Here is a 20,478-nt window from a genome sequence, read left to right on the forward strand (position 1 = left end):
TTTTTTTTTTTGTTTATTATAAATAAATATGGGTTTGTTAGCTTAGTTAAGTTGCTTTCTTGTTAACAACACTTTAGTGGCTTGGCTTTGTTGTGATGATGAAATTTGGGAAACGATTGTAACCTCTCTAGTAGTATTAGTTATGTTATCTCTTCATTCGAACTTGCAACTTACTAGTATAGATTTAATTGAAAAGAAATCATATTCTTCTTTGACTTTGTCTTGAATGTTCCAACAAGAACATTTTAATTATTGTAGTAACAATCACAAATCTTATTCCCGTGAAGATTCTACTTGGTTTATGAGCAAGAACCCTGGAGGACTCATCAGAATCTACAGCAAGATTTATATGTTCATCAATTGTTTGCTTATGTAATTTAGCTACTTTCCCTATCCGAGATTTATGTGTTCTTCCATCTTCTTAGTCTTCGTTTGAGTTTTTTATGTCTTCTTAGTAAATGGGTTCAGCAACTGCAGGCACAGGGGTCTCATCTCGGTTTTGATTATTCTTTGTTACTTTCTGACTTCCAGTTGCAGCTACTGTCAAGCTTTAGTTTCTGTCTCTGTGGGTTATATATTCTTGTGTGAATAGGTAAGCCCTAATATGGTCATCATGGCCCTTGCTGACAACAAATCTGATTTGTTAGATGCAAGGAAGGAATGCAACTGCAGAGGTAAGCAAATCCTATTCTCTCCTGACTGCTTTTTTTCATTTTCATGTTTGGATTTTGCTATCAAGTTCAAAGTTGAGCAATGTGTTATATAGGCCTTATTAGCTGATCCATCGTGACATGACAGAACGTGTTAAGCTATATTCTGGATTTTTCACTTGTCATGTTTGAAAGGGACCAAGCCATTAGGTGATATCTCTTTGTTGTAATATCACATTGTACCTTAACGGCACAAGACTAACCCGAAGAACCGAGCCACCTAAAAAGACCCCACCCACTCAACAAATCATAGGATAGGCTTTTTTTGTATAAAGAGTTGGGTTTTCATCAAGCAGTACAGAGCACATTTCTCTGACCAGCATTGGAGGATGATTTAGTTGTTTTTAACACGTAGTTGTCATCAAGCAGTATAAAGCCAGCTTTTCATAATGATTAATGTATCTTCATATGACCTTACTTATCCCACTTTCGATGTCTGTTTGTTACTTTCTTATGTCAAAAAGCCTAGATTTTACTAGATAGTCTCATTTCTCAAGACTGATATTTTCAAGTGTCTGTTACTGTCATTGGTGTCTGTGTGTTGTGTTAACGTTCAATTGCGGCTTGGAAGGACAGAAGGAACAATTTCGCTCTACTTTCCAGATGATCAAACATCTGATTCCTTGTGTGTCCGAGAGCATCCGGCACATATGCATCCTCATGGCATTAATAACTATAGACTCTATATGTATCCTTGACGAGCGAAGGTTGTTAGCTCACAACCACAGGTCCACAGTGATCAACACTTTTGGATCTCACTGCCTAGCCTAGTTCCCCACTAAACCCTATCAATACTTTTTCTTGACTGGTACAGCAAGAAGGCTACCGGAAGTACAGGCAACAGAAAACCCAACAAGATTGGTTCTCTCAAATAGGGCAGTGAGTTCAATCTTGTTTAAGTTAATCTGTATGGCACACACACTTGTCTTAAAAAGGGACCTTTTGGTCAGTCACTTACGAGTTATGGACTTTTCTCTGTTTGTAGCTCTTGGCTTTGTTTTGTGTGTTTCAAATTTAATTAAGCACTGGCAATATTGTAAAGGAACAAGCAAAGTTTTACGGAAGCCCAACAACAAATAAAAAAAAGCCCCGTAGCCCAAGAAAAGAAACTGGTCAATTGGATTATACTAGTATATATAAATTTGGACATATAGGGTTTGACAGTTGTGGAAAGCTCCCTAATTCGACGGCAATGTCTCAGGATAGTGATGATTCATCAGATTCACAACCTCCTCCTAATGTAGAAACATTGACAGAGACTTTGACGGAAGAGACGGAAGCTTTTGCCACAAAGCTTATTCAAAATGTGAAAGCATTTGTCAATAGCACTGTAAGTTGTATTAGACTAAAAATAATTCACTTTTTTTAGTTTATATATGTGTGTATTTCAGGTTTTCATATAATATACCTTTGTTTTCAGACTACATCTAGAGATGAAGTAAGGGCTATGGTCAGATGCCTCAAGATTTGCATCCTAAAGTTTAACTCCTCTTTGGGGGAAGAGGGATTAGCGGTTGATAACTCGGTGGTTCAACCTAAGGCCAAAGACTCGGAGGGAAGAAACACGGACGAGTATAGAGAAAACGCAAACGAACTTTTGAGGTTTCTGAAGAATCATACGTTGGAGTATTATCTAACTGCTTTGCATCCTCTTCCTACAACTGCAACTAGCGAGGCATTGAGAACTCTCCGCGTCATCAGATCCGAGGTGCGTGACTGTGATATTCTAATCGATAGAGTGATGTTTGAAGGTTATGATTGCATAACAACAATAGAGGATGAGGAAGAAGAAGAAGAAGAAGAAGAAGATGATGAGGAGGATGAGAAAGAAGATGAAGATGAAGATGAAGATGAAGATGGTGATGGTGATGGTGATGGTGATGGTGATGGTGATGATGGTGATGATGATGATGATGATGATGATGATGATGAATGAGGAAGATGATAATAAGGAGCTGAAATGCAAAATCTAGGTATTATGTCTCTGTTAACTTAGATTAATGTTTAATTAAAACCTATATCTGGTTTTATATGTTTGTCTTAACTTAGAGTTATGTTTTATTTAAACCTAAAATGTTGTGTTCTCTATGTTGTTGTAAGACATGCAAATGTTATGTTATCTCCCACGGTTTTAGTCTACGTTTTTGTTTTTATTATAATAAACAAATCTTGAGTATCTTTATCATGCATATCAATGGGATAAGAGTGGACCACTAAAAAATTAACAGAAACTATAAAAGCATGATCTTGTGGGGTTGCTTGTGAATTTGATTCGTTTGACTTGGGTTTTTAGGTATCTGAAGATATCTTTGAAAATATTCTTCTATAATAAATAAATAAATCTTGTTGAAAGAAATATACGCCTATAACAAATAAATTAAGACTAGAGAGCAAAATTTTTAAACATGGAGAATCACACGAGTCACACACTACACTAGGCTTCTTGATTTGTCACGAATTCAACAAAATCAAACCAGACCGGAAGTCTTTCGGGTCACTGAGTCAATCGGTCGGATCGGTTGAACTACGAGTCAATTAATTTATTGGGTTGTTTACATTTTATGAATATAACATCTATTTTTCTATAAATATATGGACAAAAGTGAACATACATAGTTAAGTACTAAAAAACCGAAAATTAAACTTTTAAATAATTAAATAAAATAATAAGTATGTGATTATTTTATAAATAACAAAATTTATTTTTTAATTTGGTTTGAGTATGAAGTGTGACAAAAATAAAATATTTTAATTTGAACTAACCCGCCGGTCCGACCTACTGGTTCAACAACCGGTTCATAGGTTTTAGCGGGTTTTTTCGGTTTTTTATGGGTTTTTATTTGTTCGGATTTCTAGAGGTAATCCGGACCAGAATACCTACCAGATCGCGGTTGGACCGGTCCGACCGTTCTGTCCAAACCCATCGCATATTTCCCCGATATTTCCCCGATATTTCCTCATTGCCTATAGAAGACAATGACAGGCCCAAACCCAATAAAGACCCATTAGTGGAGAAATCTATATCCCCTATTTAATATTTTGAAAGTACATGACTTTTTTTTTGTAAACTATATAATAGATACATATATGATTTTTTGGTTATAGACTTATGACATTCATGATTTAGATTTATCATAATATACAGGTTAGTTTGATTTTTGGTAACTAGAGATAATATGCATTTAGTTAATTATAATAACATATAAAATCAATTATAGGTAACATTTAAAAGATAAGGAAATCTTCCAACCTAATTAAAACAAACATATGTGATTCTTCTTTCACTTTTATCTGATTTTATATTTAACTTATTTTAAATTATTATATAATATATTTAGTTAATAAAATTTATGATTTTTTTCTCCATATGATGTAATTTAAACTTTTTTAAACGGACATATATTGCTCAATTGATAAATAAAAAATGTATAAAATGTCTCAACCATATTGCCTAAGAAAACTAGACAAAGATTCAAAGTCATACTATAAAAAAAATGATCAAAATGATTCTGAATACGAATGAGCATGAACTTTGATTTATCGGACATTGAAATCATACTATAAAGTCATACTTCAAAGTTATACTATTAAAACCAATATAAATTATTCAATCTATAAAATATTCAAGCTTTAATAATATTATTCTTTAAAAAAAATATCTATTCAACTAAAATTTTGACTGTATAACAAATAAAAATTTGAATATTTAAATTCAATTTCATATATTTCTTTTGTTGAATTGTATAATTTTATATATTATAATAAACTTTTTAAATAATTTAATTTGAAGTATTTTAAAAATAGTTTAATTTGATATTTTTAAGAATATCATAAATATATGATAGATCAAAAATTTAAAATTATAAACACTCTAATTTGATTTGTTATAGCACGGGTCAATAATATGTCACTATAATATGAAAAAATTTCAAGAAATATGATTTCTTGCTAGAGCATGGATTGAAATTTCAAGAAATACAATTTCTCAGATTAAATTAAAATTTGGAATAATGTTGTTTGGTAGAGGCTTTCTCGGTCAAGATGATTTTGACAAACATATGTTACATATTTGATCCTAAAATTAATATGCGGTATATTATGGGTTAAGTCATAGAATTAACAATCAAAATACAATATATAATTTTAAAAACTAAACAAATCAAATAAAATTAATAAACAAAAAATAATTGTTTTTTAATAAATAACTTAACCCGCAGTGTACCGCATGTCAAAATCTAAATCTACTAGACTATTTTACAAAATAGATATTATTTCATAAGTCATATTCAGAACATGATTTCATGGCATAATGTTTTATCCAAAAAAATACTTTTAAAACAAATAAAACAATCACATATATAGTGATTTAAATAAAAATTACAAAATAAATAGAAGAAATTTCAACCCGTGCTCTAACACGGATCCAATTCTAGTAAGCAAAATATTTCGACATTCTGAGAGTTTGTTTAGGGTTGAGGATTCTCTTTCGGGATGGCTGAAAAATACCCAAATGGATTGATGGGTTCGTTCTACGTCAAGATATACGAACTTGTGGAGGATCCTTCGTCGGATCCATTGATCTCGTGGAGCAAACGCAACAACGGCTTCGTCATTTGTAGCCAGGAGGAGAGAATCCGCAGTAAGATTCTTTTAAAATTCAATTGCGGCAAACTCTGTTGAGTTTCTCTCCGAGCTCAGCTATTACGGGTTTAGAAGAGTCAAGAAGAAGGCTGGTTCTGGGGTACTGGAGTTCAGAAATGAAGATTTTGTGAGAGGCCAGCCTGAGCGTCTCAAGGACATGATGCTCAAAGCTTCTAGGAAGCGCAGGGCCAAATTCAGAGCTCAGCAAGCTGCCAAAGATGCTGTGGATCGCCTCCAACTTCAAAGTTTACATATTTGATCATCTTACTACTCGTTTTTTTGCTAATGTTATTCAGTCTTGTGAACTGATTCATTTGAAAAGATTTCTTCTATAATTAAACTCTGTTGAAAGAAGTATATTAAGACTAGAGAGCAAAATTTAAACCCATGGAGAACAATCACAGTAAGCGACTCATATAAATAACACCAAACTATAGAGGAAGGGTCTCCTACTCAGCTATTCTCTCAAACTTAATGCTGCTTTCATCAACAACTTTCATGCTTTTCCTTCTTTTTGCATTATCGTTTTCTTGGTCCATCTTGGCAGCAGAACGCTTTCTGATCGCTTCCATGCTATTGTCATCTTTGGCCCACTCGAGCACCTGAAAAGAAGGGCAGAGATAGATGAGTCGAGATCGGATCCCAAGGATGCCAAATGTACAAACAGGCTTCAGAGATGAGACAAGAGTACAAAACAAGACTTACCAAATGGCGTCCGTAGAAATGGGTGCTGGCCAATGCTCTTTTAGCGTTTAAGGCTTCTTGCTTTGTCACGAATTCAACAAAAGCATAACCAGCATATTGCCCCATATTCTTCTTTGGAAGCCTCAGACTCTTTATCTGCATAAACAAGAATCAGGAATATTGTTAGATTCTTCTGAAAAAATATTATCCAAATTCAACTTGTTTGCACATAATTTCTATATTGTTCCAATACAAAAGAGTTATCGTTTCATCCTCTTGTAGTTTCTCTAACAAAATGAGCAAAACTTCAGCCATTGCACAGACGTGTACGAGAATGGCAGTATGTGTTCATGGTTTGTATAATAGAACTAATAAGCTGTCCCCATAACATCATTCTATATCCTGAGATAAGTGTGTACCTGTCCAAATGGACTGAAGAGCTGTTTTAGTTCATTCTTGGTTGCCTCAAAAGCTACATTTTTCACATGTAACTTTGTCGAAGTTTTGTCCTTGCCTGAATCTTTTCCAACCTTGTCACTCTGCTTGTTTTCGCAGAATCTCAAGTTCAAAGCATGCCTATCCAGAACAGTCCCCTGCCAAAGAAGAAAGTGTCACTGTACTTCATCAACTCCATTCAACTTTTAAGTTTCGAAGAGACTTAATTATTATATACCTGTAGATCTCTGTAGACACTGGTGGCTGTCTCTACAGAGTCGAATTCTACAAAACCATAACCGCGTGAAAGAGTCTTCCCATTCTTTACATGCTTTATAATCTGCTTATCATGGAAAATAAAAGATTAGACTCACAATTATGTGCACATCATGTGTCAGTAACGAACAGGAACTTACCTTGACACTCAGAATCTTTCCCTGCTTCACCAGTTTAGTCAAATGCTTCTTCAAACTCTCATCAGTTGTCTTGAAGTTCAGATTCTTAACATGAAGAACATTTGACTGAAAATATAATGCATTATTTAAAGGAAATGTTACGAACAGACCAATTTAAAAGATAGAACTATATTTGTCTACAAAATTGATCAGAAAACAGATATATATAACGCCGATAAACATAATTATATAGTACCTCACCTGAAACTTACAAGATAGTACTAAACCCGTATATAACGCCACAAGGTAGTACTAAACCCGTATATAACGCCACAAGGTAAAATCTAATTTAGTTTCCTAAAGCTAATCAAGATTTTCTCAATTACTTTTCAGTTCGGCTAGCTCATATCCACTCCAAAAAAAACATATAATTTCATAACGGTTCACATCTATCATAACTGGACATACCTCAGTTACATCTGGATCGATTTCAACCTGCTGCTCCAAGTTGACTCTTCTCACATCATTTTCTCCAACATCATCACTCTTCTTTTCATTGTTATCAGACTCAAGAATATTTGCAGGAGCCCACTCCAGATACAAGGGGCCATCTCTGTAACAATAGGAAAAATATGATGAAGCAGTTTGGTTTTGACTAGCATAATCATTTATCCCCAAGAAGCGCACTTTGGGGAAAGCCTAACGGATTTTAAACATTTTATACAGAAGTTGTTCTTCCACTCTTGGTTTAATAAACATTAAAGTTAATTTTAAAGCTTACATGTAACGCTTGTATGCCATTCCCTTAATAGCTGCACGTGCCTCAGCCGGCTCAAGGAAAACAACCTGAAGGTCATGTGAGTAAGAGCAGGTTAGAGAGCAATTAACAATCTGTCCAATATATTGAAGTAGCACACGTGGAAAGAAAAATACCAAGGCCATCGTCTTCGTCGGAGGGAGGACAATTTTGTCTAGACTTCCAAATTTTCCAAACATTTGAGCCAGTTCCTTTTCAGTGGAAGCAAACGGCAAATTCTTTACTAAGAGGATATGTTTGCTTCGGCTCTTCTCATCACCATTCCCTTTAGCAAATTCTTCCAAAGAGGTAACATTTACTCCAGCTTTAGCAAAGGCTTCTTTGGTANAAGTTAATTTTAAAGCTTACATGTAACGCTTGTATGCCATTCCCTTAATTGCTGCACGTGCCTCAGCCGGCTCAAGGAAAACAACCTGTAGGTCATGTGAGTCAGAGCAGGTTAGAGAGCAATTAACTATCTGTCCAATATATTGAAGTAGCACACATGGAAAGAAAAATACCAAGGCCATCGTCTTCGTCGGAGGGAGGACAATTTTGTCTAGACTTCCAAATTTTCCAAACATTTGAGCCAGTTCCTTTTCAGTGGAAGCAAACGGCAAATTCTTTACTAAGAGGATATGTTTGCTTCGGCTCTTCTCATCACCATTCCCTTTAGCAAATTCTTCCAAAGAGGTAACATTTACTCCAGCTTTAGCAAAGGCTTCTTTGGTCTCCGCAATCACTTTTGTTTCTCCCAAAGCAAGGCGCACAGCAGGATCTTCAGCTTCACGGTCAAGTAACTCACTTTTGCTTACACCATACACCCTGACTATATTTTCTAGAATCTACAACACAAAAGGGAAAAGGAAAAAAAAACCATANTCTCATCACCATTCCCTGTAGCAAATTCTTCCAAAGAGGTAACATTTACTCCAGCTTTAGCAAGGGCTTCTTTGGTCTCCGCAATCACTTTTGTTTCTCCCAAAGCAAGGCGCACAGCAGGATCTTCAGCTTCACGGTCAAGTAACTCACTTTTGCTTACACCATACACCCTGACTATATTTTCTAGAATCTACAACACAAAAGGGAAAAGGAAAAAAAAACCATAAAGCAACTAAAAGCTAGATTTAATAAACATTAACGGATGCATTCTTTAAACAAGAAAAACGTACAGTATCGGGTCGCATGAATAAACTATTCCAAGCTTTTGTATTTCCACCAGCTTCCGATGCCTTTCTTTGTTCCTCTCTCTTTTGCTTGAATGTTTTTGGCAGGTTAGAAGTGTCATTCCTGTTGAGAAGGGTCATGTTAAACAACTAATGAAAAATCTGGTTCACAAAAATAATACAAGTTGAAAGACCGAAACTTAGAAAGGGTAGGCCACTGACACTTGTTTATCAGACGTTTCACGGTGCTTGGCTGGCAAAATATGCAACAACCGGCCCTGGAAAATTGAGTTATCTAATTCCTCTATTGCCCTGCATCACCATCAAATGTTTTAAAACCTGAACTAACAGCTAGAGATCAACATAAGGCTACTTCTTGAAAAGCAATTACTCCGACCTCAAAAGGTAACCAACAGCAACAAAATCAACATAAGGCTACTTCTTGGAAAGCAATTACTCAGACCTCAAGGGGTAACCAACAGCAAAAATCAGCATAAGGCTACTTTTTGACATGAATAATACCTTGCCGCACATTCCGGAATCGGGTAAAGGATGTAGGCAATTCCTTTGGACCTTTTCGTCTCCTTGTCAAGAACAAGATGGACTTCTGATATCTCACCAAATTCGCTAAAATGTTCCATAAGCTCTTCTTCTCTATTGCATGAGATTATTGACAAGAATCAAAGATGTATAAGATTAATAACAGATAAGATAAACAGAAATCAGGGTATATAAAAACAGCAGAAGATGAACAAGACAATCCCGTACGTTGCAGTGTAAGGCAGGTTACGGNAAACATTAACGGATGCATTCTTTAAACAAGAAAAACGTACAGTATCGGGTCGCATGAATAAACTATTCCAAGCCTTTGTATTTCCACCAGCTTCCGATGCCTTTCTTTGTTCCTCTCTCTTTTGCTTGAATGTTTTTGGCAGGTTAGAAGTGTCATTCCTGTTGAGCAGGGCCATGTTAAACAACTAATGGAAAATCTGGTTCACAAAAATATCACAAGTTGAAAGATCGAAACTTAGAAAGGGTAGGCCACTGACACTTGTTTATCAGACGTTTCACGGTGCTTGGCTGGCAAAATATGCAACAACCGGCCCTGGAAAATTGAGTTATCTAATTCCTCCATTGCCCTGCATCACCATCAAATGTTTAAAAACCTGAACTAACAGCTAGAGATCAACATAAGGCTACTTCTTGAAAAGCAATTATTCAGACCTCAAGGGGTAACTTACAGCAACAAAATCAACATAAGGCTACTTCTTGCAAAGCAATTACTCAGACCTCAAGGGGTAACCAACAGCAAAAATCAGCATAAGGCTACTTTTTGACATGAATAATACCTTGCCGCACATTCCGGAATCGGGTAAAGGATGTAGGCAATTCCTTTGGACCTTTTCGTCTCCTTGTCAAGAACAAGATGGACTTCTGATATCTCACCAAATTCGCTAAAATGTTCCATAAGCTCTTCTTCTCTATTGCATGAGATTATTGACAACAATCAAAGATGTATAAGATTAATAACAGATAGATAAACAGAAATCAGGGTATATAAAAACAGCAGAAGATGAACAAGACAATCCCGTACGTTGCAGTGTACGGCAGGTTACGGACGAAAAGGCGACCAGTGTCAAGAACATCATCACTGTCAGCTTTAAATTCTTGAGCCCCCTTGCCATCAGCTTCTACTTCCATGGCATCGCCATCATCATCTTTATCAACTCCATCAGCTTCAAAATCTCCATCAATAGGAAAATTACGAATATCAGCATCATGACCATCTTCACCAGCTTTACCATCATCATTCCCCCCAAGATCATCATCATCAGCTTCATCTTCATCTTCACTACTATCAGTTTCACTATCACTGTCCGAATCCGACAGATTTTTCTTAATCCTACTCTTGAAGTAATCCATATCAGAAACATCATCAGTGGGAGCTACAGCGTTGCTCTCTTCAGCCTTTTCAATATCAGATGATCTTTTAACTTTGTTAGGCTCAGCACCATTGGAAACCATTGGCTCATCGGCTTTCTTCACCAAGACCTTCTCTTTAACGGTTTGTTCAGGGGCAGGAGGAATGGACACGTCATTGGACCAGATTTTCGACTTACCCCTCTGATGAACCTCAAGAAATTCCTGGAACTCAGGATCATCAACCTCAGGTTTCCTCTGTTTGCCTCCTTTAGCATTACCACTGTTTAAAAGTTCACTAGACGATTTTTCAAAATCCTCATTAACTTTCTCTTCTTTCTTACGAGAAATACGACTCCATGGACGAGGAGCGTTCTCATCTCCGACTTTATGAGCAATCTATAAAGCCAAAGGAGAATGAATCTAAATTACAGATTCAAACTAGTACACACAGGTGAAAACAGAGCGTAAGTTTTCAAAGTACAAACCTCAACAAAGATACGAGAAGTATCAAGAAAAGACTTGTTGAAATACTTAATAGCTTCTTGAGCTTCGTCAGCACTACGATATCCAATAAAAGCAAATTGTCTACTCTTACCATCACTGCAAACCAAAAAAAACAGAGAGGGATTCAAATTAAACCAATCAATAAAGGCACGACGTGAGAAGGATCGAATTTGGATATAGTAGTAGTAGAAGTATTACATGGAACGCATCAATTTGGCGTCAGTGATTTCTCCTTTCTGTGAAAAGACATCTCGAAGTTGATCCTCTTTCACATGTTTGGGCAAATTCTTAACGCATATCCTCGACCTGGATTTTTTTTTTTTTTTTTTACAAAAGAAAGAAGAAGATGAGTTTCTAACATTGATTGGTTTCTACGAAACCTCAGCTTAACACCCAAAAGAAAGAAGAGTTTATTTGGGAAACCCAATACTTACATTATATGGTTTTGAAAGAGCTTGTTCTTGCAACTGTAGAATTGAAGGGGGGATTCCGAAACTAATATGATTCTAAGAGAAGAAAAAGATGACCTTTGTTTTGTTGTTGTTGTTGTTCTAATTGAAATGTTTGCAAACAGTGTCGGAACGATATATATGATAGCGAGTTTAATCTGCCGCCGACGACGACGAGAGAGAGAGAGCAGCGCGAAGAAGAAGAGGAGAGAGGGTTTTTAGGTCTTTTGTTGTTTCTTCTTTAGGTCGGCCTTTAGATAATGAATAATAACCGAACCAATTTCAGATTTTGAGTAAGTTAACCAGTACATAAAATTTGATTGAAAACTCAAAACTAGCAATTTATTTGTTTTGATTTTCTTACAGGTCTGTTTTGAATTTTTTTATTATACTATTCGGCTCTTAATTTGACAAAAATCCGCCTGATTTTTGTAGATGACCGGAATGGTCAAGAAGCTAACCGATACATTCAGAAACCAATAATGACAAATTGACAATCGGAAGTTGGAAAGAGGTGGACTTTTTTAATCTTAATATAAAACAAAAAGTTACAAAATCACCTCGTTCCCTAATGTACATTGACAAATCAGTTGACCCCTCTGTTTCCTAATGTTATCAAAACTTAAGTATTGACTTGGCTCTAAATAACTTCTGTCAAAAATTCTTGTCTTCCCTACATTATACAAAGGGAATGCAAACAATAGAGTTCCTTATATAGTCCTATGGGATGGTCTCTCATGGATGGAAACCTGATTTAGTTTCTCATCTGTTGGATACACGTTCCAAGAAACAGAAAAAGAAGATATAACCAACATCGTAAATACAATGAGCTTGTTTCGCACCATGGTTGGGATTCAAAGTTGCCAAATATCTCTTGTAGACCCATGAGAAAGTAATAAACCAAAGAGAGATCATTTTTACCTCTCTTGGGAGTGTCTTCTTGGCTATTGGTCAACATGACTATGACTACTTCCTCCTCAGTTTGTCTTGTGACCTTCTTCAACATTCTCACTGTTATTTTGTCGCCTCTTTCCTTCTCCTAACTGTTTTTCACAGGGGCTTCCCATTTTTCTCTTCCGGCTTGGCATTGTTGAAGAAACATCATCTACCATTTCACCTTCCTCAGTATTGCCCCCCACCAAGTGCTTTCTATCAAGAATCTCGCCATGTTCTGTACGATTAATTTCGGAGCTCTTGTTTTGTATATCTTTGTCATCCTCAACAGCTAATTCCACGTCTTCCAGTTCTCTTTCGATCAAGTCATCATCATCCACCAAATCCTTTTTCTTCGTCCTTTCACCTTGGAACTTCTTGGCCTCTAGTTTAGCAGCCTTCACCTTATCCCTAAGCAATTTTAAGTCTTTTGGGGACTGGCTGACCGGGGCATCACCTGTATCAACAACTCTAGATTTATCATCTTCTGGAAGCTGTGCACCTGCTTTCTCTGTTTTTTCCTTCCCAGGTGCCTCAACTCCCGACTTAGCCTTATGTGCTGGATGATTTTCAGTACGCAGGCTATCTTTCGTTTCTGTATCTCTTTCCCCCTTCTGCTCGGTAATGACACTACCCGCCTCACCACTCCCATTATCATTGCTCCGGTTTTGTGTAGCTTTTGACAAACCCCCATGATTATCAGAATTAGAATGTTCATGAGTTGGGCGTGCTGATATTGGCCTAGACCCAACATGATGAGCTGATCCTCCACCTACACTACTTTCGACTTCGCTTCCTTGAGATGCAGGAACACGGTTTTGCTCATACAGCTCAAGCATTTGGTTGCTAACGTCTGCAGTATACAAAAGACAGTAGCACTTAGCATCAGATCCAAAATAACGAATAGAAGTCAAACAGAAACGGTGAAAACAGTCTCATAAAATTAATTCGATGATAAAGATAGTTCTCTCACCCTCCAGTTGTCGAGGTGTGACGTCAAATTCTTGCCACCAAACCTTCTCTCCATCTGATGGTAATTTCACTTTAAGGAACTTCGCAGCAAGAAAAATTGCTCCCGCCGCAATGTGGTGAGGCTTAAATTGCAGGCATAGTGACGTCCGCAGACTGCAAGCATCTTTTTATTGTATGAAGACGAAAATACAAGGCAGATAGATCTATCTGAAGCTTTTCAAGGAAACAGACTTTTAACGTACCCATCGTTAACAAAATTCCATGCAACTTGGGCCAGAGCATTCTGTGCGACCTTAAACTTCTTTATCGCTTCTACAAGAGGTTTATACGGATGATGAACATTGAAATCAAACCCCAGCGTAGAAAGTACAATCTTTTCTCCACTAAGTATAAGCTCTTTTTGTTGCTCATATACTTCCTGCAATTAGCAGAAGAGGATTGTTCACAAACATGCAAGCACAATCCTAGGGTTCGTACAAAATTACTGTCATCGTGAAATAGAATATGCAAGAAAAAAAGTGCGAATTCACTTTTACTAACTTAACAGGAAGCAATGGAGTAGAGAAGGTTTAGAAGTATTCGAACCTTTTGCTTGATCTTCTGTGCAGTAGTAGGATCCTTCTTGTGTATTATCTCATAAGAGACAACAATAACATCTTTTAACGGCCTTGGAGTTTCTTCAACTTTTCCAGCAAGGAACATGCAGACTGTAGCAATCGTCTGGGTGTGCAGGGAGAAAAACAAGGAAAGAGGACTCAGTAATAATCTTAATACTGTTCTGCTCTAATCTCTAGAAGGATAAATATGTACAAAGAACTAGATGCATTAATACCAAGAACGCTTAATATATATCATGGCAAAAATCATCAAACGAAGTCAGTGTACATTCATCTACTGCATCAGCTAGTTTTCCTTCTATATATACAAAGTAAACTGGCAGAGAGATGGAGACAATGAGTGTAAATAGACACCAAGGACAAGGAACTATCTCAACGCTACAAATTCATGCAAACAAGACACCAGCAGACTGGCTCGAACAACAAAGAGTACGCCCATGTCTACAAGTATTCAACTACATCCGGTGCAAAGAAATTATACTCACCCTTCTGTCATTCCTAGCATGTGACTGGCGAATGAAGAATCGGTGACAGAATATTATTGCTGTAGCTATTGTAACCTGAGGACTGTATAAGAAAAAATATATTAGCCACTTTCATTGAGAGAGCCAAAAGTGAAAGCTATCAATGCAGGTGAAACCATGTCTATATGAAGACAATTCACACCGAATACTTTGTTCACCACTATATACTAAATTTTGCATATAGTGGGATATGCAACCCAAGTGAAATCACCAGTTTCACCTTTTTGATGCCAATAGCTGTAACTAGATTACCATAACCTAACTGACATCTACCCCATCAAATTCTATATAGTTTCAAAATTTTGATCTACAAAACCTACAAGTAAAGTGTAATGGTTGGAGGATCTATCATGCTCTAGACAAAGCCCGCAAGAAGTAATCAAATCGAAAAAGCACCAAAATCTAGATATATAACCCAAGATGAACCTACCAGTTTCACGTTTTTGTTGCCAAACTGCCAATAACTTGACAAGATTATTCATGCTCTATCTATGACATCAAGTACTAAAATATTCAGAATTCGATCATATGGAATCTACATGTAAGGGGATCACTATAATACTATAAGCAAAATAGAGGCAGTTATCATGGTTGGAGAAACTATCATGTCCTAGACCAAGCTCGCAAGAAGTAATCAAACAAATGGAAAACGCAACGCATAAAGCTGAAATATATAGGCCAGAATATTATACTTACACTTTCAATCTCATGCCTAAGTCCTGCAGAAAAGTACAGTATGACTTGCGGAAATATGTTTCCTTCTTTAAGTCAATACTATCCAACCTCGACGGAGAGTTTTCTTCAATTTCTTTTCTTCCAAAATACCAGCGGGAAACCTCGTCCTGCTTTTCATTAGAATTCTTGGAGTAAGATGAAATGCCACTCTCCCCGTATGAACAATCTCCAGCTAATACTCCAGCCATTGCTATCTTTCAAACCAGGTCTAGTAAAAGTAGAACCAATGAAACAAATGAATGTACAAAACAAATGAAAAGGTAGAAATCTAATAGATGTAACTAATTTTGCTAAATCCATGAGCTGAGATTTATACCTGGTCACGTTGTGTTCCCAGCAACTGAAGTTTGATACTAGCAAAGAGGGATCTTAATCTCTATCGTCAAAACTAAAAAAATGTAAGCTCTTCAGGAATCTGAAAGGAATGGGTAATCATCAACATAACTCAATGACGAATACTCAGAATAACTGGCATTAAAGGAAACACATTCACATACTCTAAATGAGAGCAAGGGCAACACAATGACATGAATCATGAATAAGAAAAAAAAAAAAAAGCTCCTTTGGCAGGAAAATAGTGTGACTTTGAGAATCATGTAAACGACCCAGTTCCTAACTAAGCCCACGCATCCAGAAAAAGGAAAAAAAAACATAGAAATCGAAAAACTTCAATCGCCATAGAGCTAAATTAGAGAGAATCAAGCCAATTCTACATGAAAATTTGAACTGAAAGATGCAAAAGTTGGTGAATCCGTCACAAACGAACGAGAAAACGTAGAGCAGATCTGAAAGATGCAAAAGTTTGTGAAAATCACCAAACCCGAAAAAAAAAACAAATTACAAGCGAAAAGATGAAAAAATCGAGAAAACGAAACAGAAAACGAAAAAACCAATCGGAAACAGATAAAAAAAATCGATAATTACGCACCAGATTATGGCTTCTTCGACGGCGAATTGAAGCTAAACGCGTCGAACCCGTTCGTCAAACCCTAACCCTAGAGAAACGCGAGAAAGGAAAGAACCCAAAAAAAAGGAAGAAAGGGGAAAAAACAATTGGGATTTTTAACGAATATCCCGATTTACCAGTGATATATGACCCCAAGTAGGAGACTAAATCTTATCTTTTAATTATTTTGGGGGTAAAAGTGAAAACTTATGAGAATGAAGGGACGAAAAAAAGGAAATATCTTTACCAAAAATTGGAAACGTAACCAATTTAAGTGAACCAATTCCGGTCAAATTCTTCGTAAACCGTAGATAAATTCGAACTAAACCAATTTATACGTAGCAGGCTAGCAGCAGTAAAGCACACATACATATAACAACAAAAAACCAAAAAAGGGTTATGACATTTCATAGATCAAACATTGAAGATGACAGAAGGAAGAACTGACTTTGTTCCACTGTACGTTTTCCTTCCTTCGTAGTCTAGATGCAAAATATAACTCTAATCATAAAAAAAAAAAGCTGTGATTGTTGTTAAACTTCTAAATGTCAATTGTTCTTACTTCACACCTTGATTCCACTACTTGCCTCTGCATAGTCATCTGTCCTAAGCTTCTTAAAAACCCTCTCCTCTACTTCAGAATTTGAAATTCCTCTTGTAGCTTCTTCTGACTCCCTGACCTCTCTTTTCCCTCTTTCTTCTGCTTTATTTGCAACATTTCCGCTCTTGAAACTACCCATTGTTGATAAAGAAGAGTCTTTCCCACAAGAAGAAGCACCATTTGTGTTCTTGTTTGTTGCTTGCCGTGCTTCCTCTTTCTCAGTTGCTGTTTTCTCTTTCTCAGTTGCCTTAAACGTCCCACGGCAATTTCGACAAAGCACGGACTTGTTAAGGAAAAAAACCCTCACATACTCATATTCTGCCCTGCATTTGTTGCACATTGTCCAAAAGGTACTGACTTTTGAAGTGGGCTTATTGCTTCTAGATCTACCGCTAGAACTTGGCTGGTTTGGTGGTTGTTTCGGCTGGTTTGGTGGTTGCTTCGGCTGGTTTGGTGGTTGCTTTGGCTGGTTTGGTGGTTGCTTTGGCTGGTTTGGTGGCTGTTTCTGTTGGTTTGGTGGCTGTTTCCGCTGCTGTGGGGACTGTTTAGGCTGATTTGGTGGCTGTTTAGGCTGGTTAGGTGGTTTCTTTGGTGGTTGTTTCTGCTTCCGACTCCTTTTTGGTTTAACTTCGTTGAACTTCCTTTTCTGATCATAAGCAATTCTCTTAACCTTATCAGATAATAGACACCAAGCAGCCAAAACAAGCTTAAACGCACCCTCTGCGCCTTCACACTTGTTCTTGTCAGGATGAAGCAAAAGAGCTAGCCTCTTATATTGTTTCTTAACTACATCCTCATCAGCCAACGGATCAACACCAAGAATCGCATACCAATCAAGGTCTCCTCCAATGATTTTGTTTCCAGCCGAGATATAAACATCGATCAACATCATAACTTGTTTCAACCCATCAAGCTTTGGATACAGATTCTGAGCCTTGGTTGCTACCTTTTTCGCCCCGTTGTAATCATTCTCCGCAATTTTCCTCTTGGCAATATCCATTGCCTTTATAGCTTCCTCCTTGTTGCATTCCATTGTCTTTTTGTTCTTCAAACGATTTTGCCACCTTGGCTCTACGGGAAAACCAATCCGATGAGACAAAAGAAAAAGGATTCAGAAGAGTGTAACACAGAAGCAAAACCACAATAAGTTACTTAGCCATAATAATCAATCACTAAGTTAAAAAGCCAATTCTCTAAAGCCACAAGATTAATCAATCACAAACAAGTCTGAAGCAATCTAAACAGAGAAAAAGGATACACAACACCCATTAAAGAAGACTCTCTTGTAGACTAGTAACATCTTTGATTCAACTAGGCACAAAACCATACATGCAAATCACCAATTGAATAAGAAACAAGTCCGTGGCCCAAGATTTCTCAAGTTACAGTATCTAAATCTACAAAACATCACACTAATTACAAACAGATTGCCAGAAATCAAACTGAATATACTTAAGGGATACCCAATTTAAAAAAAAAAAAAAGATCTTTGGGATTATCGTACAAAGCCAAAATCATCATACCAAATAAGTAAAAGTCGGATTTTGATGGAGACCCACTTATTAACCCAGCCACATTCGCGGTTCAGTATCAGTAATAGTATCACAATACCTTAAAACGGTGGAGGCGACGAAATCGGAAATACGAAGAGACCACCGGTGTGTGCGTGTGAAGAAGAGTAATTTAATACCCGACGATGAAGCCAGGAATGATTTAGTTTCCGGTTCATAGAGAAAAAGAAGTGGGTCAAAATTAAAACATTTTAGAAATACAATGACGGAAAAGAAAGTATTGGTTTTTCCCTCTCTCCCTTTCCCGCGCATTCTCCAAGTTAGGCCTTTCCATGAAAATTTCAAAGATTGGTGATTTATTATTAAGCAACAGATCGATCGATCAACAATGCTAAAGTAAAACCTTGTGTTGCAACACGAAATGTAATCCCTTATATATGCAATGTAAACAACAATTTTTCCTTTATCATTCTTATTTTAATTTCTTACTAAACTACATAGGTTTTGCAATATCATTCTTCATTCACCACTACTTTTTGATCTAAATGACTTGTAATTTTACACATATCACTCTTATCTTCTCTTATTCAATTAAAACTTGGATCATGGTTTCACACGGTTGTATCTAATATCTATACCATACTACTACTAGTACTCTCCGTGACAGCTTTACACTTTTTGAACTCACTTGACTTTTGCTTCTGTTGTTGTTGTTGTTGTTACAGTGATTCTCCCTGATAAGCTCTCTTCTACTGACACTATCTCAGAATCCTGCACCAGATATTAAATTTTGAAGTCATGCCTATCTTACGAGCCAATGACCACCAACCTGAGCTTTGTCCCTCGAGGTTAAAAAGCAAGTATCTTGGGCTTTTTTTTCTTGGTATAAGGGATCATCTAGACTCAATCCATCAGGGCTGCTTGATATGCATTCAATTCTAATAAGTCCCCCTTTGCCAATAATTTTTGTTTCCAAACTCAGGTTCTTCAAAAGGTTTCTACTTTTGATCCTATTGGCTTGCGAGTAAACAGCTTCCTGATAGTATGAGTTATTTCGAATTCTTAAAAAGACAATAAACAATAGAAAACGTCTTGGTGTATTCAAGTACTAAGATTAGTTCCATTACAGATCATCTACAGATTAAGAGAAAAAGCTGAATTATGAATTGAGACGAAGAGAACGAAAAATACAAGTTACATGATTACTAGAGATACTTCGATTATTTACCTTCATCTGACTAATCTAGATTACAGAAAAAGGTTCACTACAATAAACACGATTTTACAACTTCTAAATGTGATTGTTAGTCTTAGTTCTTATTTCACATCTGTCATCGGCATCTGAAAAGCCTCTGAGCTTCATAAGTAGAGTTGGGGTCTCTTGTTGCCATCAGCTTATTGAAAAGCCACTCTGCTTCAAAAGTAGAGTATGCATTCCCTGTTTTCATCGGCTTCTTGAATAGCCTCTCTGCTTCAAAAGTAGAGTTTGCGTTTCCTCTTTTGAATAGCCTCTCTGCTTCAAAAGTAGAGTTTGCGTTTCCTCCTTTGAAAAGCCTCTCTGCTTCAAAAGTAGAGTTTGCATCTCCACTTGTCATCGGCTTCTTGTAAGGCCTCTCTGCTTCAAAAGTAGTGGAGTCTCTTTTCTCCTGATTCTTGGAAAGTCTCTCTGCTTCACGTTTTTTCTTCTGTTCCTCAAAATATCTATTTAATTTTTCTTGTGCATCCTTCTGTTTCTGCGAAGAAACAGGCTCGCGTGGCTTCGGTGTTTTCTGTTTCTGCGAAGACTCAGGCTGATGACGCTCAGGCTCGCGTGGCTTCGGTGTTTTCTGGTTAACTTGTTTCGATTTCCTTTTTTGGTCATACACGCTTCTCTTAACCTTATCAGATAACAAATCACAAGCTTGTAAAACCAGTTTAAACGCGCCTTCGGCACCGT

General features: G+C 36.8%; 5 protein-coding genes and 1 pseudogene across 8 annotated transcripts in view; 2 read left to right on the forward strand and 4 right to left on the reverse strand.

Moving 5' to 3' along the window:
• On the forward strand, positions 1,894–3,011 carry LOC104727909. Its single transcript, XM_010446968.1, has 3 exons — positions 1,894–2,040; positions 2,131–2,548; positions 3,004–3,011. Exons 1-3 carry the CDS (start codon positions 1,903–1,905, stop codon positions 3,009–3,011), a joined length of 564 nt encoding a protein of 187 aa, XP_010445270.1. The 5' UTR covers positions 1,894–1,902.
• On the forward strand, positions 5,060–5,632 carry LOC104723081 (annotated as a pseudogene).
• Positions 5,687–11,942, reverse strand: LOC104723080 (multiple RNA-binding domain-containing protein 1-like). 2 transcript variants are annotated; one of them, XM_019232645.1, is made up of 16 exons: positions 11,689–11,942; positions 11,453–11,560; positions 11,236–11,350; positions 10,422–11,146; positions 10,177–10,308; positions 9,877–9,966; positions 9,661–9,778; positions 8,621–8,733; positions 7,799–8,009; positions 7,647–7,711; positions 7,334–7,478; positions 6,887–6,991; positions 6,709–6,810; positions 6,455–6,628; positions 6,057–6,191; positions 5,687–5,953 (listed from the first exon to the last, which is right to left on the reverse strand). In XM_019232645.1, coding segments are annotated over exons 1-16 (2,493 nt in total). In that variant the 5' UTR covers positions 11,691–11,942; the 3' UTR covers positions 5,687–5,800. The 2 variants fall into 2 exon arrangements, with proteins under 2 accessions (XP_019088190.1, XP_010439678.1); XM_010441376.2 differs by lacking the exons at positions 7,647–7,711; positions 7,799–8,009; positions 8,621–8,733 and adding exons at positions 8,031–8,095; positions 8,183–8,506.
• LOC104723086 (cyclin-T1-4-like) lies at positions 12,333–16,555 on the reverse strand. 2 transcript variants are annotated; one of them, XM_019232648.1, is made up of 8 exons: positions 16,413–16,555; positions 15,801–15,872; positions 15,446–15,692; positions 14,711–14,792; positions 14,194–14,328; positions 13,851–14,026; positions 13,610–13,761; positions 12,333–13,489 (listed from the first exon to the last, which is right to left on the reverse strand). In XM_019232648.1, exons 3-8 carry the CDS (start codon positions 15,670–15,672, stop codon positions 12,681–12,683), a joined length of 1,581 nt encoding a protein of 526 aa, XP_019088193.1. In that variant the 5' UTR covers positions 15,673–15,692; positions 15,801–15,872; positions 16,413–16,555; the 3' UTR covers positions 12,333–12,680. The 2 variants fall into 2 exon arrangements, with proteins under 2 accessions (XP_019088193.1, XP_019088192.1); XM_019232647.1 differs by having other exon boundaries at positions 15,801–15,899.
• On the reverse strand, positions 16,745–18,739 carry LOC104723085 (J domain-containing protein DDB_G0295729-like). Of its 2 annotated transcripts, none has more exons than XM_010441380.2 (2): positions 18,643–18,739; positions 16,745–18,102 (listed from the first exon to the last, which is right to left on the reverse strand). In XM_010441380.2, exon 2 carries the CDS (start codon positions 18,062–18,064, stop codon positions 16,994–16,996), a length of 1,071 nt encoding a protein of 356 aa, XP_010439682.1. In that variant the 5' UTR covers positions 18,065–18,102; positions 18,643–18,739; the 3' UTR covers positions 16,745–16,993. The 2 variants fall into 2 exon arrangements, with proteins under 2 accessions (XP_010439682.1, XP_019088194.1); XM_019232649.1 differs by having other exon boundaries at positions 18,555–18,739.
• LOC104727910 (J domain-containing protein DDB_G0295729-like) overlaps positions 19,874–20,478 on the reverse strand; it is a 2,178-nt gene continuing 1,573 nt past the window's right edge. Inside the window, exon 2 of the mRNA XM_019231843.1 lies at positions 19,874–20,419. Coding sequence (XP_019087388.1) covers positions 19,874–20,419 — 546 coding nt within the window. The remainder of the gene's footprint in view (positions 20,420–20,478) is intronic.

The sequence above is a fragment of the Camelina sativa genome, chromosome 11, assembly GCF_000633955.1.
Source record: "Camelina sativa cultivar DH55 chromosome 11, Cs, whole genome shotgun sequence".
NCBI lineage: Eukaryota > Viridiplantae > Streptophyta > Magnoliopsida > Brassicales > Brassicaceae > Camelina > Camelina sativa.